Source organism: Rutidosis leptorrhynchoides, chromosome 4 (genome assembly GCF_046630445.1).
Source record: "Rutidosis leptorrhynchoides isolate AG116_Rl617_1_P2 chromosome 4, CSIRO_AGI_Rlap_v1, whole genome shotgun sequence".
Lineage (NCBI taxonomy): Eukaryota > Viridiplantae > Streptophyta > Magnoliopsida > Asterales > Asteraceae > Rutidosis > Rutidosis leptorrhynchoides.
The window spans coordinates 218,848,787-218,870,923 of NC_092336.1; the positions used below are offsets into that span (position 1 = coordinate 218,848,787).

Consider the following 22,137-nt stretch of genomic DNA (forward strand, 5'->3'; position numbering starts at 1 on the left):
TAATTACGTTGATCAAGTGTCATTATATTATTCTAAATCATACTTTTATCACTCCATAAGGTTACTACTATGTCATCTAGCCAATATTCCTCTTCTTTGAGGTGAATGATTAAATGGAAAATGAAAGAAAAGAAAGAAAATAACATCATTCATTCATTTAAAAGAAAATAACCAGAGTATTACAGAAACTTAACGAAATCTTCCATAATGTAAAAGTACTAAATGGTAACATAAAGAACACTATGAAAATGAAAAATTTAAATGTCTCTAGTGGTTTCCAAAACTCTTCATTGTGCCTCTTCATTCTTCTTCTTATCCTAGCATTGATTTTTGAAATGCCCTATTCCTCCGCAGTTATAGCAAGTAGGAACGGTTGCATTTGTCTTTGTATCTGGAGTTTTTGTTAGAGGAATAACAACTCTATAATTCTTGGCTATGTGACCCACCTTCTTGCACTTGGTGCACTTGGCCTTACACCATCCTTCATGATGTCTCTCACATCTTTTGCAATAAGGACGTTTTCCCTTATACAACTTGTTGAATTTTCCCTTATAAAACTTGTTAAATTTGCTTTTAGAATTTTCTTGCTCCGTTCCTTCTCTTTTCCTTTTTGCATCTTCTTTCTCCTTATGTTTGACGATGAAATAGCTTGCCATGCAAGCAGCTTCTTGTATGGTGCTCGGGTTCTTCAAGATAACATCTCTTCGGACTTCATTAGGCAATCCATTGATGTAGCATTGGATTCCTAGATACTCGGGAGTAGCCATGAGAGCAAACTCTTGAAATCAGTTGGTATAGCTCATGAGATCAGCATTCACCATTTCTATATTACTGAGCCCAGGTCTTTCAGTACTCTTGTATGTAGGGGGCGGGTAGCTTATAAAACGTTGATAAGAACGAATAGTCGAAAGGTTTCGCGGTACGCCATTGTTGCCATTGCCTTGAACAGAGGACTCGGACTTGGATTCTTCCTCAACCTCTTCTTCTTCAGTTATCTCCTCCACAAACTCTTCCTCCTCGTCATCCCCATTATAGTTATCATTAGTGTGGGATTCTTCCAAATGAGGGGAGTGTGGTGGACTAGCAGGGACATAGTTTGGGTGAGTTGGTTAAAATGGCGGGGAAACGGGTCCATAAGTCAGTGTGCGGACAGATCTTTCGGAGTAGGATTCCTCAGAGTCAGAAATGACGATCGGGTTAAGGTGAGACATCCTAAATGAAAAAAAAAGAGAGATAATTAGGTAGGTTCTAAGGATGACGCAAAAGCACGAATAAAATGTAAGGGAAAAAGCACTAGAAACTAAAACAGGAAAGGTTATAGACCTATGGATTACTAAGGCACCCTAACTAACACGTAAGGCACACATAAAATGCAATCCTGGTTCTCGATAACACAACCTGGCTCTGATACTAATCTGTCATACCCCCAAATAGGGACGGGGAAATATGACTAACCAATATCACAACACAAGTATGTATAAATCGAGAACGACTCTATATGAGACGTTTTAATTAAAAACCAATGTGTTAACGCAGCGAAATGTATTAAGTTATTACAATTTATAAATCCAAAATGTAAATGTAAATTCAAATGTTTTAATGCAATAATATGAATAATAAAATGCGGACTCCAAATGCAGCAAAGTCCAAAAAGCACACAATCTTTAGCAATCTTCACCTGAGACAAAACATGCTTAAAGTGTCAACCAAAAAGGTTGAGTGAACAACATAGGTTTAATATATATAGTTTTAGACCACAAGATTTAGTTATGAAAAGTAAATGCTGAAGTTATGATATCGAGACGTAAACAAAGTTACCCCAGGACACCTTGAACTGTCAGTGTCGTTTAATCATTATTATGTAACCAAAGACCAACGGTCAAATGGTTAGAGACGTCACTCTCAATAGCGCTATTCACAATAACTAAGCTTGCCTTTATACGTAGCAATTAACGATATCATGGTAGGGATTTAGCATGAATCAAAGCATGTCAACATAGTTAAACAGTTTTCAGGTACTTGTGTCTAAGCATAAAACAGTTTGAAAGCAAACATGTGTCTCACCCCAAAAGTTTATAAAACAGTTAAGAAATAGTAAAAAGAGGGGCTATGAAGTTCACCTTAATAGCAGATAGATATTCCACGCAAGTTATATGATCGGAGTGTTGAACACGGAGATCTCAACCTAGAGATATTATGTTCGATTAGTTAATGTCTAATAGACATAAAGTTTGTTTATTAATATAGCAAACTATATTAACAGTGACCGTTCTCGAGAAAAGTTATATTTATATAAATGATAATATAATTAGTGTTATTAAGTGTTACTATATAATTAGGTGTATAGGTTATACTAATAATAGTATTATTAATTACCTTAATCAACTATTATGTAACCTGTATAAATATACCTATGTGATACATACATATATATTCTTTATTTATTATTATACATGTATGTTTTCATAACTATATGATATATATATATACATATATATATATATATATATATATATATATATATATATATATATTAGGTGTAGGTGTTACATATACATAAGTGTAAGATGATACATATATATATATATATACACTTATTAATTTTTATTATTATGTTTACTAACTTATATAACTTATATGATACACATTCATACATACATACATACACACACACACGTACATATACATACATATGTACTCATACATATACACGTATGTATATATTTACATATACACACACACATATACATATAGTGTATACATACACATACGTACGTATGCATGCATGCACGCATGCATGTATATCATTATCACTATACTTTACAAATCATAAAATCATAACTTTTATCAAAGCCTAACAACATTAATCATCACTACATGAAATCATAATCTTTTTATTATATTCAAGTCCATTAATCTTAACACTTAATCGTATTCATTAACCCTAATCTTATTCATATTCATAATCTATATCATAATCATAATACTTCTAATCTATTCATGCTCAATCTTATTACGAATAACTATAATCTTTTATCATACTCATCTTATTCATAATCATTAAACTAATTTCATGTCTTATTCATAATTATAATCATATTAACTATAACTTTAATTTTAACAATCCTAACCTTATTACTACTAACCATTATCATTATTCTTTCCAAATTTCATGATCAAACCTAACTCATTAATCATTATTCATTAATCATATTCTTTCAATCATGACTTTTAACCTTAATCATAAATCTTTTTCATAATACTTGTAACCTTATTAATCATCATCATAACTTTTATTTACAAAATATATTCTTAATCAATTTTAACAATCTTATTAATCATAACCTTCATTATCCTTTAACTTTAACATTACCTATCACAAAATCATAATCTTCTTATTGATTTCACACATAAAATCTTAAATTTAATAATTATTCATAACCTTAACTTTTTATTAATCATAATACTTCATCAAGAACATACTTCATAATACTTAATATGATACTTTTAACTTTGATCATAACCATTAACATTATTCATAATAATTATCCTTACAACAATCAACTCATTCATTAATTAATCTTAACTCTTAACATAATACTTATAACAATAAACTTAAAGGATTGAATGTAGGAATTAACTAGGGTTTATTAGGTATACCTTATGGATTAAAGATCAAGGATTGGTGATGATTATTTGCGAAATAGAAACAGAAGCCAGGCAGCAGCAGTAATAGACCCAATTGAGGTCTTTCTTGGGTCCTTTTTGTTTGACAGAAAGACAGCAACACACATCAGCAACAAAGGACGATTTCTTGGATTTTTTTTTTGATATCGATTAGCAGAAAGAAACAGGAGAGGTTTCAGCAGGAGAGTAGCAGTTGGTGGTGACGAAAACAGAAACTGGACAGGAGATCGAAAAATAGGCTGTTTGATGGTGGTTTTTAGTCGATTTAGCAGGATGGTTTTGAGGGTTATATTTAGTTGACTGGCAGGCTGAACGAGTGCAGTTTAGTCAACAATCTTGGAGGGGAAAAAGAGTATTAGCCGACTGGATAAAGGAGGGTATAGCAGGAGTATGATCGACTAGATTCCAGGTTATTTTGTGGTGGGACTTAATGCATAACATGAGGGTTTATATAAGGATGTTGGTTTCCTAATTGTACTCAATCTACTTGGTGATCAAGGCACTAAGTTGTATTTGATTAGGATTAATGCAAGCTTAGAGATCAAATTTGTTCCCTACAGCCGATTTGTTTGTAACTTCTATATATACTTTTTTTACGGCACTTATTTATTTATTATGTATTTTATATATTTTATTTTATTTTATTATTATTATTATTATTATTATTATTATTATTATTATTATTATTATTATTATTATTATTATTATTATTATTATTATTACTAATATTAGGATTACATTTTTATTTAAATATTAGATCCTAACTTTGTTAATTTACATTTATTTCTATTTAGTTTTAATATATAATTGTATTTGTTATAATATTTTTTTTTATATTATATATTACTTTAACTATTAACAAAAGTAATATAATTTACAGATATGTTCATAATGTTAATAATTAAATTAGTACTAGGGTTAAGGTTTATATTATTAATTTATTATTAGGGTTAGGGCTTATAATATTAATAAACCTTTAGGGTTAGAGTTTAGATTATTAATTACTATTAGGTTTAGGGTTTCAGGTTTTTAATTACGAGCATTATTTATAACGTATTTAATATGTCTTGATAACAACCCTAATGATGAGGCACGGGATATGGCATTGAAACCCTAAGGACATCTTGGTAAATTCAGAAGGGAAAAGTGAGGGTTGTTATAATATAATACTCCGTATATAAGTAAGTTTAAAAGTAGGACATAAGCGTTTTGTAATTATTCCTTTAAGCCATAAATGATAGGTTTTGCGCATGATGCCGAAAAATATTATATTTGTAGGATATGTACCATGCTTTGAATCCATTTGAATAACAAAAAACCCTAACCCTAAATCCACCGCCATCGTCAACCTCAATCCAACGTTTATCATAGACGATTAATGTGCATTCGATTGGGTGTTTATAGGTTTATATCCATATATCCGACGATACAGGTATAATTTTGATTATATGCTCATTTTTCAATAATTCATGAAAGTTATGTATGTTTGCAGTTTTGATTCATGAAAGTTATGTATGTTATATATGCTACTACCGAATACATGATTTTTCTTGCATCTATGTACTTATTCTTGGTTTGTAATAGCCAAAGTTTTATAAACCTATTTCTGCATATATTTCAGGTTGAGAACTGCTTTGGGGAACAAGAATCGCACAAGTCTACTAATAATAAACCATCAAAATTCATATTATGCATATACTGGAGGTTTTAATTGCAATAGGTACCCAAAGTTGTGTCTCAATGTGGAACACATTTTGTCACAGGTCAAATTGGTGTAAGTTCAAAGTCATCCATTGTTTATTCTCATCTTCACTTTGGCATCCGCGGGTAACGGGCACGGGTTCTATATACCCGCGACCCGCCCGTCGGGTTGTTTTTTGGTTGTTAAGACCTATTACCCGCCCGCGGGTAAAAAAATTTCGCCCATGCCCGTGATTCGCGGATACCCGTGACCTGTGGGTTAACCCGCGGGTAATAATAATATATAACTTCGTTAATTTTTTTTAGAAAAATTAGATAATTTTATTAATTATAAACAATATGTACAATTAACAAGTGTAAATTGAGGTTAAAGTCATGTTTTTTACTCATATAATATTATATTTTTGATCATTATTGGCATTACAAGTAAAATCACTTTTAAATTTGATAATTGTATGTATAAAGTCGCGATTAAATTAAAAAAATCTTATGAATTAGCGGGCCGGGTTTTACCCGCGACGGGTAGTATGTACCCACGACCCGTTGGCGGGTATAATTTTTTACTCGTGCTCGCGGGTAAGATTTAATGATTTTACCCGCCCATTATGGGTCGGGTATTCGCGGGTCACAGGTTTTTTCTCGCCCATTGTCGTCCCTTTACCAATTATTCAAACTTCTCATTCTGTGGGCAGAAGTGCCATGAGGTGTTTTCAACTCTTTTTTCGCTAATATTTTTGCTCTTAATCATATCGTTGTAGTAACTCTGATAATGGCTAGTGATTGTAGTTACCTCTTAAAATTTCAGGTATACAGTAACTTGCAGAAGCTCTTTGGAGTGAAGTATGAACTGGATTCAGGGTTCTCTCATGGTCACTTATTCATCGATCTGATATATCAATAGTCGATTCTTCTGTTAAACATTCTCAACGTGTGCAATAAATTCTATGTTGGTTTAGCCATGTCAATCATGGATGACTGCTTTTTACCTTTCACTGACAGGAGAAGTGGGGCCAATCTAATCCGTAATGTAGTCTTTAATTGTGGGTAAGTTGTGGGCCCATATACACAGGTTTTCGGATGATCATATCAAACTAAATCACCAACTCATCAAAGTTTATTAAGTTGCTTTCATTTCTTTTTATTGTTGAATACAGTGGTTTTTTTTTAAGTTTTTGAACTATCCCAAACTATACAACATAAATAATAATGTGTTTCATGTTCGTTCAAACTCATTAATATATTGTTTTCGTCATACTATGGTACGTTTAGTCTTCTAAAAACATAACTTCAAAATGCCCGTGATCTCGCAGGTCTTTAACTATGTTTGCAAATAATAAAGATACAAAACTCCAAATTTTGGAAATCATTAACTACCTTCCCTAAATCTTTTCCATATTCACAGGTTTTCGGATGATCATATCAAACTAAATCACCAACTCATCAGAGTTTATTAAGTTGCTTTCATTTCTTTTTATTGTTGAATACAATGGTTTCTTAAGTTTTTGAACTATATCAAACTATACAGCATAAATAATAATGTGTTTTATGTTCGTTCAAACTCATTAATATATTGTTTCTGTCATACTATGGTACGTTTAGTCTTCTAAAAACATAACTCAAAAATGCCCGCGATCTCGCGGGTTTTAACTAGTTTGTTTCAATTGAGAAATGAAAATAAGTGATGTTCGATATGACGATATCGCTTCTGTGCGCAGAGTATCGAAAGGAAATACAATATATTAGCTATCGGTAAGTATCAACATACGACTAGGGGTGTTCAAAAAATCCGAATCCGAATCCGATATCCGAATAACCCGAAAATCCGATCCGAAAATATCCGAAAATTCGGATATCCGATTTTTCGGATATCCGAAAACCGGATACCCGATTTTTCGTATTCGGGTTTCGGATAGCTTTTTTTCAAAAGTTCGGATATTTGGATATCCGAATATCCGAAATTAATACTTTGGTAATATTTTTATATGTTTTATATTATACTTTTAACATAAAATAATGGGCTGTAAAGTCATAAAAGGGTTCTTTCTTATCAAAAAGTTAAAAACCCATATCTAATATTTTTTCTACACCTCAGATCATGAGTCTCGATATGATCTTCATCCCTTCATCTCATCATCATTATTATCTATCAAGTTAACTCACATCACACTTCTTTCTCTAGATCTGAATTTTAGAATTTGTTAATTAAAAAAAAAAAAAAAAAAAACAAAACAAATGAGGTGACGATATGCAATTGCAAATGAGGAGTGATCTTAGATTTGGGAGTTTTTAGAGGTACGCCAGTTTTGGTCAAGTAAGGGTAAGTCACGATATGCAAAGGACTTTGATTTGATGCATTATAATTTTGGGCGTATTATATTTTGTTTGACCAGTAATCTTAGTTTTGGATGCAAGTCAACAATATTTTTGAATTTTTGTTTAATTTCGAACGTATTATATTTTTGGTTGAGACTTAACTTGAGAGTATGATTAGTCTCATACAGTTTTTGATGTAGTTTCCAACTCAATTTTGTGCTTGCTATCTAATTACTTAATTTTATCTTTTTATATAATAGAGGTGGCTTTGTCTCTGTTTCAAGGATTAAAGATTGAAGATCACTTTCAAAATTTTCTGTCGGATACCCGAAATTTCGGATTCGGATATCGGATGGCCAAATCTACTCTCCCAAATTTCGGATATCTCAAATTTCGGATATCCGAATTTCCGGTTTTGAACCCCCCATGCTTGTAATTTTCAGTATATAATTATTATTAAAAATCTTGTTGCTTTTCAGGAAAAAGAAAAACCTTAATAACTTGTGATTGTCTAAAATCGTCGATTAATCTGAATAACAGTTCGAATAACACCCATTAACAATTTGTTTCGTTCTTCTTCTCGAGTTCAGTCATCGGCATTTTAACCGACCGCCGGACCTCACCACTGATTCGTCAAGACCTTAGTTAATCGTGCCGATTATATTCGTCGGAGGCCATCCTCGTTCTTAATCACCGATTCAGGCTGCCTTGTTGATTTGCATCGCAGATGTCTTCTCATTCATCATGTTAACCCTAATATGCTATAGATCGATTCAGGTCAACAAGTATTAGTGTATTCCCCTCATTTTTGTAACTTCCGAAGGTATACATCACTTTCCACCTGCTAATTCTAATATGCAATTGTTTAGTTGATTTCGTCTTTATGTAATCATGTTATTGTTACCTTAATTTGAATAGTTAAATATTTCTCATTGTGTATGTAAAATCATACTCCGTATAACTTGAAAATATGATAGCAACAGCAATAGGAATCGAAATTCACTAGTGCTTTTTGAATTTAATTGAATGTATATATTTTGATTTTGACTAGAATAAGATAAGATGGCTAGATTGGGACTACACACCAGTTTAGGATGACCGAATGCTCTCTTAAGTCTTAAGTAAGATGGACTCAGTTAATGTATTGACAGAATAAGAACTACAGTCACCTCAGCCCAATAAGTCATAACTCATAAGTAAACATGCCCTCAGTGCTCTAGTGTAGATTTTCGTAAAATTATTACTATATGTCACACTGTTCCGTCATGTATATTTTTTCAGGCGGTCTGTTATAAATAGTGTTTTCTAATCCGGTGAAACCAAAGGTAATATTTCATATAGGGAAAGTTGGATATGTTCCAATAAAGAGATGAGAGATGTAAACTTTCATTCTACGATTTAACAACTCATGTATTTTAATCTCATATATTGTTGTGGACAAAATTGTTTCTATGTAGTTATGGAATGCAACGAGGGGAGGCATAACATTTTGATGGTATCTGATTTTTTTTATCCAAATTTTGGGGGTGTGGAGAATCACATCTATCTGTTATCACTATGTTTGCTTAAGCTTGGTCATAAGGTTAGAAATTAGATATATTACTTGAAACTCGTTGGGTACCATAAACTAATATATTTTACGCTTGAAGTCTAAAAAATTCTGTTAATCTTCAGGTGGTAGTTATGACTCATGCTTATGCAAACCGTTCCGGGGTTAGGTACATGACAAATGGTTTAAAAGTTTATTACATACCTTGGAAGCCGTTTCTTATGCAAAACACTTTACCAACGTTTTATGGAACACTCCCGATTGTAAGGACGATTCTTCTTAGAGAAAAGATCTCACTAGTACACGGGCATCAAGCATTTTCAACCCTTTGTCACGAAGCTTTAATGCACGCACGAACAATGGGTTATAAAGTCATATTCACTGATCATTCACTATATGGTTTTGCTGATATTGGAAGCATTCACATGAATAAAGTATTACAATTTACCTTAGCAGATGTAAGTCAAGCCATTTGTGTCTCACATACAAGTAAAGAAAATACAGTTTTGAGATCAGGGTTGCCACCCGAAAAGGTTTATGTTATACCGAATGCTGTGGATACAACTATGTTTAAGCCTGCTACAGTAAGACTTGGTATGGATCCGATTGTTATTGTTGTTGTTAGTCGATTGGTTTATCGTAAGGGTGCAGATCTGCTTGTTGAAGTTATTCCTGAAGTATGTCAGTTGTACCCTAATGTAAGTTTTTGCAACTGTTCTAAGTTTTGGAAACATTATAATGAAGAGTTTATGGTGCAACTTATATTGGTTCTCATTATACCTGGCAGGTTGGGTCTGTTTGGGTAACGGGTCAAAATGGTTTTGGGTTGAAATGGGTCATGGATGGGTCAAATTTTTAAACAGGTCCGAATGGGCCAGGTTGGGTAATAGGTCGAAACAGGTCACCGGTCAAATGGGTCCAAACATGTCATATATTTTTACATGATATTTACATTTATTATGTTACTTTAGTTATTATTATTTATTTATCATATATAAGAAAAGTATTAGTATGCATAATAAATGATTTAACCATGAATGCTTTCATAAATGTTTGGCGGATGTAACTTTTTATACTCGACCCATTTGACCCATTCACAAGACCCATTAGACCTATCTCTATTTATTAAGTTTTGAGAATTGATACTCATTAGACCAGTTCTTTTATATTTTGTATAGGACCCAATAGGTCGGAGGGAAACCTATTGGACTTTTTTTAAGTTTTGATTTACATTGCTAGACCTCATTTTTCTCAAGACCCAATTGACCCGAAAGCGTGACCCAATTGACCCAAATTTGAGAGAATGGGTCTCAATTGCCAGGTATAGTTCTCATCTAATTAGCATATGTGAAGGTCCGCTTTATCATTGGAGGAGATGGACCCAAGAGAGTAAGATTAGAAGAGATGAGGGAAAAACACTCTCTTCAAGATCGAGTTGAAATGTTAGGTGCGGTCCCACATGCTAAAGTGCGATCTGTTTTGAACTCTGGCCATATATTCTTGAACAGGTATGATTCTATATATGTACTGTTGATTAACCTATACAACATATATTATGATGCATCATATTTTGTATATATAAAAACTAGAACGTGGATCATAAGTGTTTAGAGGTCACTCAACACAATCCATTACTGAAGTTACCATTAACCAACTCACCTGTTTTGCCACATCAAGTAATTTTTTTATGCTGATGAGGTTGTGGATCTTTTGATATTAAACAATTAATTTATACCTTTTTTTTTTTTTTTTTTTTTTTTTTGTCTTTTTTAGTTCTTTAACAGAGGCATTCTGTATAGCAATACTAGAGGCTGCTAGTTGTGGATTATTGACAGTGAGTACACGAGTTGGTGGTGTACCAGAGGTGAGAATACAAACATTTTGCACGTTCATTGCAAATATTGAATACTTTTGCTTCATTAATTTGGCTTCTATATATAGTTCATGTTAGATAGAATGTTTTTGTTTTGGGTTTATAGGTTCTACCAGATGATATGATTGTTCTTGCTAAACCAGATCCTAGGGATATGGTACATGCAATTAAGAAGGCAATACGGATACTTCCTCAAATTGATCCACAAGAGATGCACCTTCGTGTAAGTTTCGTTTCTTAAATAATTCCAGTAGTGATCTGGACTCTGCTTTCGTGTTCTAAATGCTGACCGGTCTTTAACCTATTTATTAAATTAAACCTTGCCTATAAAAAAAATGGGTCGATTTGCATTTTATCTCTTAACAGTAGGTTAACTTAAAGAACTGAACTAAAACTAACAGGTCAAACAGGCTGTAGGTCATCCAAAATGTAATGTAGGTGCATCAAAACCTTCTTAGTCATTTTATCATAAAAGGTTTCATTTTTTGTAATAATTTAGTTTTGTAGTCATACTTATCAGATTATTTATTATAGGATTTAAAAGGGTGGATAAAAATGCCCTTTGTATATCAACACAACCCTTGAGAAAGAACTACTACTTGTTTTGATGGGAATAAGTTGTTAAGCTTTAAACAACTTGTTCATTTTTCGATATCTATTGTCTAATGATGCTTGTGATGTCAATAGATAAAAGGCATGTATAGTTGGCACGATGTTGCCAAAAGAACAGAGATTGTGTATGATCGTGCCTTGAGATGTTCGAATCAAACCTTATTGGAAAGACTCCCTAGGTATGCACTTGATAACTAGAAACGTAAGTCTGTTTCGATGGTTGATATGAGTATTTAGATATTTTGATTTTTTTCGATTTTCTGTAGGTACCTTACATGTGGTGCTTTGGCAGGCAAACTTTTTTGTCTAGTTATGATCATTGATTTCATATTATGGCGACTATTACAACTGTGGCAGGTACGTGTGTTCCCATTATTCTACAAAATGACCGACGCCCGTTTAATTTGTGTTAATGTTTTTTTTTTTTTTTTTTTCAAAATCTCTGTAGCCCGACTCTGAAGTTGAGGTGGTACCTGATATAAAGCACTCACAGAGCAAACCTGGATGAGAAAATGATCATAGGTACAGTTACCCACTACAAAGGTTCATTGATATTCGTATTACTAATCATTACAGCTTAAAATTTTGTAATACTTGCTATCCAGTAAATAGGCACTTTAGATATGAAATTTACGTCTGAGGAGCAGATTATAAGTATTTTGATTCTTGTAGAACCGGAAAAATATGGCAAGCAAAGGAAGTATGTCTGTAAAAGTTTCAACTGTCCAACTTTTTGTAGAATTATTTTATGTTAAAATCAATGATTTTGTGGTATGTATATGTCCATCTCATGTTTATCATCCTTTAATAAGTATTTGCAATGTAAATTTATCTCATGGTTGCTTTTGATTGTTAGAAAATTAAATAAAAATAAGAATATGCTTTTATGTTGCACAGTTATATATTTCCTTATGAAAATTATAAATAAGAATCCTTTCCTTATTAGTAATAAACTAGTTGTGGAGCCCTCGCTTCGCGCCGGGGGCTCCGTTTTGAATGCGAGTTAAAAAAAAAATCTTGATCTATTTTGTAAAAAAGAATTTTTTTCGACATAACATTGAAGGGTTGTTCCTTTTGTGAAAGTTGCTTCTTTTAGCGTTCGGGTTTTATTTTAAAAAAAAAAAGTTAGTAAAGTGGGGGTTCGATTTGTATTTTAATAAAAGTTAGTGGGTTAAGTTTGTGAAATTTGAAAAAACTTTACGTATAAAGTGGGGGTTCGATTTGTATTTTAATAAAAGTTAGGGGATTAAGTGTGAAAATTGAATATTAGTAAAAAAAAAAAAGTTAGTAAAGTGGGGGTTTGATTTGTATTTTAATAAAAGTTAGGGGTTAAGCTTGTGAAATTTGGGAAAAATATACGTATAAAGTGGGGGGTTCGATTTGTATTTTAATGAAAGTTAGGGGGTTAAATTTGCGAGAAGTGAAAAAAATTTGGGGAAAAATATACGTATAAAGTGGGGGGTTCGATTTGTATTTTAATGAAAGTTAGGGGGTTAAATTTGCGAAAAGTGAAAAAATGAATAGTACTATGCATTTCCACTTTGGGTTCGATTTGTATTTTAATGAAAGTTAGGGGGCTAAATTTGCGAAAAGTGAAAAATGAATAGTACTATTCATTTCCTTGAAAAATGAGTAGTTCTATTCATTTCCGCTTAACTTTAGATATAGGAATATAATATAATATAATATAATATAATATAATATAATTTTACTGTAATAAAAGGTTATTCAGATTATATATATTTGATACCCAACATGTAACACTCGTTTGCTTTGCTACCTTTAGCTTTTATATGGTATACAGTTATATATTTAAATATAATATAATATATAGCAGTTTATATAATTAAATATATTATATATTATATATTATATATAGATTATATTATATAATTAAACAACCTGCTATACCTTTATACTTGTACTAATTGAATACATAATTTTCACTAGTCTTACCATCCAATAACTTGGGACTGCAAGAAACACAGTTAGTTCACCTAAGTCAGGAACAAAATATACCAATGAAACATGGGTTAGCCCACCCAACTTTTCCTAATTAGTGTAAGTCCTACAATTCATCTTCTTACATTTCTTCTAAAAACTTGCTACAAACTGCATACTTTCAACCCAAAATGGCTTCTTGTTTCCACCCTACTTCCGCTGAAGACGACTCTGCCGCCCTTTTCACCGCCTCCGATAACTCACCGGCCCAATCCACTAGCCCATCCTCCTCCTCCCACCACTCCTTACCACCACCTTACACCTCAAAACCATCTTACAAGCTCACTATCAAAAACCTCTCATACACCATCAAAACAAGCACGGATTTTTCACTTTCATGGCTCATAAACAAACCAAAACATATTAATATTCTAAAGTCCGTATCTTTTGTCGCACAAAGCTCGGAGATCATGGCGATTGTTGGCCCGAGTGGGAGTGGGAAGTCAAGTTTGCTTCATTTTGTATCGGGCCGTGTTAGAAACAACACATTGGATCCAAAAACTACTATCTCACTCAACGATTACCCGATCACGAGTCCGTCACAAATGAAAAAAATATGTGGGCTTGTGGCCCAAGAAGATAACTTGCTTCCATTGTTAACTGTGAAGGAAACTTTGATGTATAGTGCTAAGTTTAGGCTAAAAGACACGAGTTCAAAAGAGAAAGAAGAGAGAGTCGAGTGTTTAATGCGCGAACTCGGGTTGGTTCATGTTCGTGATAGTTTTGTTGGAGATGAAGACGATAGAGGGATATCCGGTGGAGAAAGGAAACGGGTATCGATTGGTGTCGATATGATCCCTGACCCACCCATTTTACTCCTCGACGAGCCTACATCAGGGTTAGATAGTAGCTCGGCTCTTCAAGTGATTGAGTTACTATCAAACATGGCTAGTTCAAAGCAACGAACCATCATTTTATCTATCCACCAACCGAGTTATCGAGTCCTCCAATACATTTCTAACTTCTTAATCCTTTCAAACGGTTCAGTAATCCATAACGGGTCACTAGAGTCACTCGAGGAAACCATTAATCAGCTGGGATTCGAAATCCCAACACAACTAAATGCACTCGAGTTTTCAATGGAAATCAAGGAGGTTCTTGAAACGTCATATAACTCGAAAGATCCCGTTATTACATTTAGAGAACTTATGGAACCATCTTTCGCAACAGTATGGGCTGAACAAACACACGGAACGTTTCAAGAGCTTTTAAGACGAGATCAAAACATGGATAGAACTCGATATAAACATGGTTTATACGAAATTCTAGTTCTTTGCACACGATTTTGGAAATCAATTTACAGGACTAAACAATTGTTCTTAGCAAGAACGATGCAAGCGATTGTTGGAGGACTCGGTTTAGGGAGTGTTTATGTAAATATCAAGAATAACGAAAACGGGATTGCAGAAAGATTAGGCCTTTTCGCTTTTAGTCTTAGTTTTCTTCTTTCTTCAACGGTTGAAGCACTTCCTATATACCTTCAAGAACGTCGGGTCTTGATGAAAGAAGCATCAAGAGGTGCATACAAAACGTCTTCTTATATGATCGCTAACACTATTGTGTTCCTACCGTTTCTTTTTGTGGTTGGGCTTCTTTTTTCTATTCCGGTCTACTGGCTAGTCGGGCTGAACCCATCGTTCACTGCATTCGCCTTTTTCGTTTTCGTTGTTTGGCTCATCGTACTAATGGCTAGCTCGTTGGTTCTGTTCCTAAGTGCGGTTTCTCCTGATTTTATATCGGGAAATTCACTCATTTGCACGGTTCTTGGTGCATTTTTCCTCTTTTCGGGCTACTTTATACCAAAAGAATTGATACCCAAATACTGGATGTTCATGTACTACGTGTCGTTATATCGATACCCGTTAGATTCATGGTTGGTTAATGAGTATTGGGAAAGAATGGATGTTTGTTTTTCTGGGGAGAGTTATGGGTCTAAATGTATGGTTACTGGGAAGGATATATTGAATGGTAGAGGGCTTAGTTTTGACACTAGATGGATGAATGTTGGGATCATGTTTGGTTTCTTTGTGTTTTATAGAGTTCTTTGTTGGATCATTCTTGCAAGAAAGGTCTCTAGAACAACAATATGAAATTAAATTTTGTTTGTGTAATTAAACTTTAATGCTCTGTGTCTTGTTTAGTATAATTATAACATGTAACAAGATGATGACACTTGATCAAACTGATGCATTATTTACTCTTTTGTATTTTTACTCCTTGATTTTGCTATGCATCTATATGTTTCATTATTTTGTTATGCATCTATATTCTTGTTTTATGTTTTATAAGTGCAACTAGAGTTCCTATGGGGAAGCAGCCTATGCATTGAGGGTGTATGAGAACTTTTGTGCTACATAACATATCTTAATCTATTAAATGGTTTGGAGCAGATAATATCATATGTTAACATTTCTTTCTGTATAAATTTAATAATTGCCACCCATATTCTATGACTGACTCATGGTCCATGAGCCAACTAACTTGTCAAGAAATGTCTATTCTTTGAATCTTTAATCACGCAAAGATAACACTACTGAAGCAATTTTTCAAACACACCATAATCCCCAAGTCTTCTAGGGCTACAATAAACAACAGGAGGGGATGTAAATATGTTATATATGCTGTTAAATATAACATAAGTTACATTTAATTTCTTCTCGCGAGAGTAAGATATCTTAGGGTGATCAGGTAAAAGGTCAGAGATAGTCATGAGATAATCATCAGATAACCTGGCTAGATAACCTGGCTAGACTGTACATCTAAGAAAAAATACCAGCCCTGTCTGCAGCCATGATGAATATCCAATGGAGTCCCCAATTTTTTTTTTAAAACTAATTATATTTGAAGGGTACTTTAGTGGTTGTTTACATCTAAAAACCATAAATTTAAAAAATATACGGGGTCATATATTTAAGAGTTTAAGCTACTAAATAGCTTTATAGTTTTATTTTTGTTCCAATGTATGCTATATACACAGAAAAATAGCATTGTAGGTCACATATTTTCAAAAAATGTTCTAATGTAGCTTATTGGTGACCGGTTACCCGATGAACCGGTAAAACTAGTTATTTAGCATTTTTTTAACTAAAAATAATAATACACAATGTAGGTTACATACTATTAAAAAATGTTCTAATGTAGGCTATTGCTGACCGTTTACCTGCGTGTGCAGTCCTTGAAGCTAACGGACGTTAAAAAGGTCCGCTAAGTCTATACAACTTAACCTAAAAATCACCTTGTTTCAGATTAAAGAAGAATAGCAGCAGCTAGCGGCTTATGAGTCAAAAAGGTGATTTTCATCATCATTCGTTTTAGCTGATAATATCTTCACGAACGTCGTTGCAAACATTAATCCTAACGCTCTACAATTGATATTAAGTTCAGATGATGATGTAAGGAAGAAGATGACACAAAAATGCCCTCACATGAAAAAATTAACAACATTAGCATGTATAACAAATACATTATATATCAGGTTATCAAATTAAGTTGGTTTACATCAACACACTTTAACCTAACAATACAATTGTAGGAAATATATTTTAATATAAATGTTCTCTGTATTCTACATAATTCTTAAAAATTATATTTCCTGAAGCTGAAGTCAAATACAATGACTGCAAATGATATGGCAGGTACAATGCGTATCATAATGTCAAATAATAGTTGGATAATTTAATCACTTGTTTTTCTAACATGTACTGCTACACACATGATTGGATACAATAATATATCATGACTGAACAAGTTGTATTCATATATTATTGGAGCTGAGCACCTTTGACCAGTTCTTTCCACTTCTCTGTGTTGCTTCCTGGTCCATCACCCTGCACCATGTCAACATTTGACTACTCTTCAATTACTATAAACGACACAATTGTAAAACTCGTCTAACCATGCTCGTAAATCTTAACAGCCCTCGAGTAAGGTCGCAAGAATGGGCTAATTATTGCTACAATAATAATTTTGGTATGATAACCATTACAATTTGGCTTGACGTCCTCAACAGGTCTAAGGTTCAAATCTACTAGCTACACATTTTGGGGTGGCCTGGTAGGAAACACTCATGGGATAACCTGATTAAACCGCGTATATCTGAGTAATTGAGTAAAAATACTCGCCTTCCCGGTAACTTCAATAGAGAAAATCTCCTCTGTTCACTCGTTTATTAATTTTGGTATGATGAAATACTATAAAGAGAACTCATACTACAAATATACTAAAAAGTTAAATTACTCACAGGGACCGAGTTGATTTCATATATTTGGCCTTGTGTAAAATCAATATCCAATGCTTGAATGCAAGCTTCAGCAACTACTGGTCTACTAACCTCTCCCATTAGTTTATCTCCTGCAAACCACGAGCAAGTAGAGTATTCAGAAAACCACTATCATTATTATATTTAATATCATAAAGAAAAGTAAAATCTCAAAATCATTTTATCATATAACAAAGCAAAAAAAGGGTCACGTGCTCAATTAGTTCAAGACCCTTAGATAAGAGGCGCGGATATAAAAATACTGCAGAATACATGAACACCTTTAAGTGAAATATAACAAATATAGTGCAAGAGAAGGTCGCTAGTCGGTAGGGAGCTTGTAGGGACTAATAAGGTAAGTCGGATACTGGTGGGGACTAGTCAGACATTGACTAACTTTGACTTTGACTATATTTGGCCTACTTTGACTGATTTTGATCGAATAGTAGGGGCTAGTCAGACTACTTCGAAATCCCGACTAGTCGGGGGACTTTTACAACCATGGTGTATATTAAGTACCTTGACCAATAAGGAGCTCCTCTTTCACCAGTTGTAGCTTTGGGCAGAGTATTTAGATCATATGATGTATAAAGTCCGTCTGTCAATCTACCAGGTTTAGTAATCACAAAAATATATGACACTAGTAAGTACATAATGCACATATAGTACGGGTACACACACATGCTCTTTAATTCTTTAAACAAAGAATTTTTAAAAGTAATGAGAATACGAGATGTAAACCTTATTATTGTATAAGGAAGGCCAGAGTTAATAACGAAGTCCTCCCCCATCTTCTTATACATGAGCACACCAAAAAGGTTCATTATGCTGACATCAATGGTGAAGCAAACGTAAGAAAATTTATGGAAGTTCTTCAATTTTAGATTTCAATCGACACCAAAAACAAGTTCGCACATGATCAGTAACATGCATAAAGAGTGCTTTTACTCCTTTTTGCTAAATATAAAGATTTTTACTCCTCTTAGCTAAATTTAGAGAATTTAACTCCTCTTAGCTAAATTTGGAGATTTTGACTTGCATTCCTTAGAAAAACTTTTCTTTCTTTCAATAATCAATCTATTTATTAATTTCTTAAATAATCAAAAATTTAAAAACACGGACATCTAGTTAGAAATATTACACCTTCAAACAACATAAGCAAATTCAACATTAATCAATTTCAATATGAACATCCAAACACCCCACAAGGTTTACAAATGGATAGTCAACAGATATTAGTGAAAAGATAAGTAAGCAATATAACATAGTTCAATCACGTTTGAACGAATTTGTCATAATTATAGCATGCACTAAAAAAGTAGTAGAAATACATACCTCAAACCAACTATCAAGGCACGGGAGAAGACTGTACACCGTTTTTCTCCCCCTGATTATGACCAACATGTTTTCTCAAAGTAGTCTTACTAAGATTTATTTTAGGTAAATCACAATATACTAGGGACTTCTAATTATGCATCAAGTCAAATACTACATTTGATGGATACATTAAATAACTAGACGCATGAAAGCACAAAGTTGTTCTACTTTGTAATATTTGACAAGTGAATGAATATTGCCCCTACGCTCGATAATCAGTCGATTTCCCGAGCACTTGGTGCACGGAATTAAGAACCTGCTCCGGCAGTGCGTAATTAAAAGCCGGTTTTGGTGTTTGGGGGGGGGGGGGGGGGGGGGGGGGGGTTAGGTGTATTATAAGGTATACTTAGCAAAGGTAATATATTATGCTTTAGGTTGTTAAGACGCAATATGATTTTATATGCATATGGGTGATGTGTTAAGACGCAATATGATTTTATATGCATATGGGTGATGAAAATAAGATTCAGACTTACTCTTTCAAGTGTCTCTGATTGTTTTGTTTCATGTTTTTTTTTCCAAGAAAAAGATTTGATATATATTTTCTTGTTTTAAAAAAAAAAAAAAAAATGTAGCACGAGTTGTGTGAGCTCATTTGGTGATATACTATATGCATTAAAAGTTGCACTGTGAATAACCGACTCTATTTCATGTTATGTCCAGCTTATTATGAAATGACATGTGCTACTCTATATTACTTCCTGCCCCACCTAAGAGGATTGTGAATTTCAACTCTATATGTGTTGCATTGAATTTCATCAAAATCACATTTTCAAAAAAAATTCCGGTACTGTTTCTTCTGTGTGTGTGTCTTGTCTCTCTGTTTTTATGTATCGGTGAAATATTTACATTTCATTTCAGATAATATTTAAATCATTAAGCACAAGTAGCTCGGGTTTAGTGAAGTAATTACACTACATAGATTCGTTATTAGATTTTAGACAGTTATAACTGCGAATGACTTGCTATGAATCCCTTGTCGAGCTGTCATCTATTTTTTTTTATATAAAGGAAGCTATAATGTAGGAATTGATTTTAGAACACACTATCCTGAATTTTGTTCTGTTTAGTCTCTATTTTTATATATCAGCGAAATATTTACAATCAATTCAGACGATTTCTAAATCGTGCAAGGAGCTAGGGTTTTGTGCACTGATTACACTTCATAGCAAGTCATTAGCAGTTATAGTTGTCATAAATCTAATAACGAATCTGTGTATTGTAATTAGTGCACAAAATCCTAGCTCTTTGCATGATTTAGAAATCATTTGAATTGATTATAAATATATCGTTAATACATAAAAACAGAGACTAAACAGAACAAATTCAGGATAATGTGTTTTTAAATCAATTCCTACATTATAGTTTCCTTTATACAAAAAAAAAAAAGGCCGACTGCTCGACAAGGGATTCATTGCAAGTCATTCGCAGTTATAATTGTCTAAAATCTAACACCGAATCTATGTAGTTTAATTACTGCACTAAACCCTAGCTACTTGGGCCTAATGATCTAAATATCATCCGAATTGAAATGTAAATATTTCACCGTTACATAAAAACAGAGAAAACACACACACACACACATAGAGAGAGAGAGAGAGAGAGAGAGAGAGAGAGAGAAGTACCTGGATTTTTTTGAAAATGTGATTCTGATGAAATTCAAGGCAACACATAGATAGAGAAGAGAAAATGACAATCCTCTTAGGTGAGGCGGGAAGTAACATAGAGTAGCACGTGTCATTTTATAATAAGCTAGACAGAACATGAAATAGAGTCAATTATTCAAATTACAACTTTGAATGCATATAGTATATCACATAATGAGGTCACACAACTCGTGCTACATTTTCTTTTTTTATTTTACGAATAAACAAAAATATATAAAAAAATATTTTTCTCGGAAAAAAATAAACATGAATCTATGGTGTAGTAAAATAAGATTCAGACCTACTGTGTGTTATCTCCATGTCACCGCCGTGATGGAAAGGTGGTACTGTGCATCATATAACATGAGTTACACCCTAGTATCAAAATGTTCAAGGTTATTGCTGATAAGGTGACATAATGGGTCGTGGGGGGTCAAGCAGGATGGGTAACGGACAAAGCGGGTAAACTTTTGGTGTGGGCCATAATGGGTCTGGTCAAGTTGACTGCAAACAACCTTTGTTTTGTCAAAAAAATTAAATAATTATTAGTGTGTCAAACATGAGTACCAAGGAGTATTATTTAAAGAAAAAAACTAGTTTTTTGAATGAAATGATTTACGAGGTTTTAACACGTCATGCATTCAAGATACGGTTTGTGGGATATTGGCCCGTTTCCATATCCTTTCAAGCCAATTCTTGTATTATTTAACCCGTTAAATCTATTATGATTAATAACGTAAGGTGGTTCAACCCATTTTTTTAGTAATTAGGTAAAATTTGCTACCTGTACTACAAATCAACCTCTTTCTAGGAAACTTTAAAGATGAAATCCATTTAGAGTACAAAACTCAAACATCGATGGTTCGAGATTCTCTGAATACCGAGTGTCACCTTTCAACACCTACCAAAATCCCTTTTTAGATAAGAATTTATATACACCGAATTGGTTTCACTAATTAAAGTAAGAGTGTCAAAATAAATATTCTTTTCATATTCTGTTTTCGATCATAGCACATCTAAGAACAAAAATAAAACAACTTAAACCTGCAATTTATCATCTTCTTATTATCCAAAAAGAGTAGTGGCTTTCTCTAGATCTCGGAGTAATAAGCGTAATTTA

The 22,137-nt window shown here is 33.2% G+C and overlaps 2 protein-coding genes and 1 pseudogene across 16 annotated transcripts; 2 read left to right on the top strand and 1 right to left on the bottom strand.

The window, feature by feature from the left end:
* The first annotated feature begins 7,465 nt into the window (after nucleotides 1-7,465).
* LOC139904469 (phosphatidylinositol N-acetylglucosaminyltransferase subunit A) lies at nucleotides 7,466-12,597 on the top strand. Of its 15 annotated transcripts, XM_071886398.1 has the most exons (10): nucleotides 7,466-8,524; nucleotides 8,983-9,026; nucleotides 9,159-9,283; nucleotides 9,376-9,948; nucleotides 10,604-10,758; nucleotides 11,024-11,114; nucleotides 11,230-11,346; nucleotides 11,811-11,914; nucleotides 12,002-12,092; nucleotides 12,184-12,594. In XM_071886398.1, the coding sequence occupies exons 3-10, from the start codon at nucleotides 9,161-9,163 to the stop codon at nucleotides 12,241-12,243; spliced, it is 1,314 nt and encodes a 437-aa protein (XP_071742499.1). In that variant the 5' UTR covers nucleotides 7,466-8,524; nucleotides 8,983-9,026; nucleotides 9,159-9,160; the 3' UTR covers nucleotides 12,244-12,594. The 15 variants fall into 15 exon arrangements, 11 of the variants coding, with proteins under 11 accessions (XP_071742499.1, XP_071742495.1, XP_071742496.1 ...); XR_011778812.1 differs by having other exon boundaries at nucleotides 7,466-9,283; nucleotides 12,028-12,092; nucleotides 12,184-12,257; nucleotides 12,341-12,597; XR_011778813.1 differs by having other exon boundaries at nucleotides 7,466-9,283; nucleotides 12,028-12,092; nucleotides 12,184-12,257; nucleotides 12,408-12,597.
* A 1,270-nt stretch (nucleotides 12,598-13,867) lies between these two features.
* On the top strand, nucleotides 13,868-15,826 carry LOC139904510 (ABC transporter G family member 23). Its single transcript, XM_071886426.1, has one exon. It carries the CDS (start codon nucleotides 13,868-13,870, stop codon nucleotides 15,824-15,826), a length of 1,959 nt encoding a protein of 652 aa, XP_071742527.1.
* A 1,671-nt stretch (nucleotides 15,827-17,497) lies between these two features.
* LOC139844509 (sanguinarine reductase-like) lies at nucleotides 17,498-18,818 on the bottom strand (annotated as a pseudogene).
* Between the last annotated feature and the right edge of the window lie 3,319 nt (nucleotides 18,819-22,137).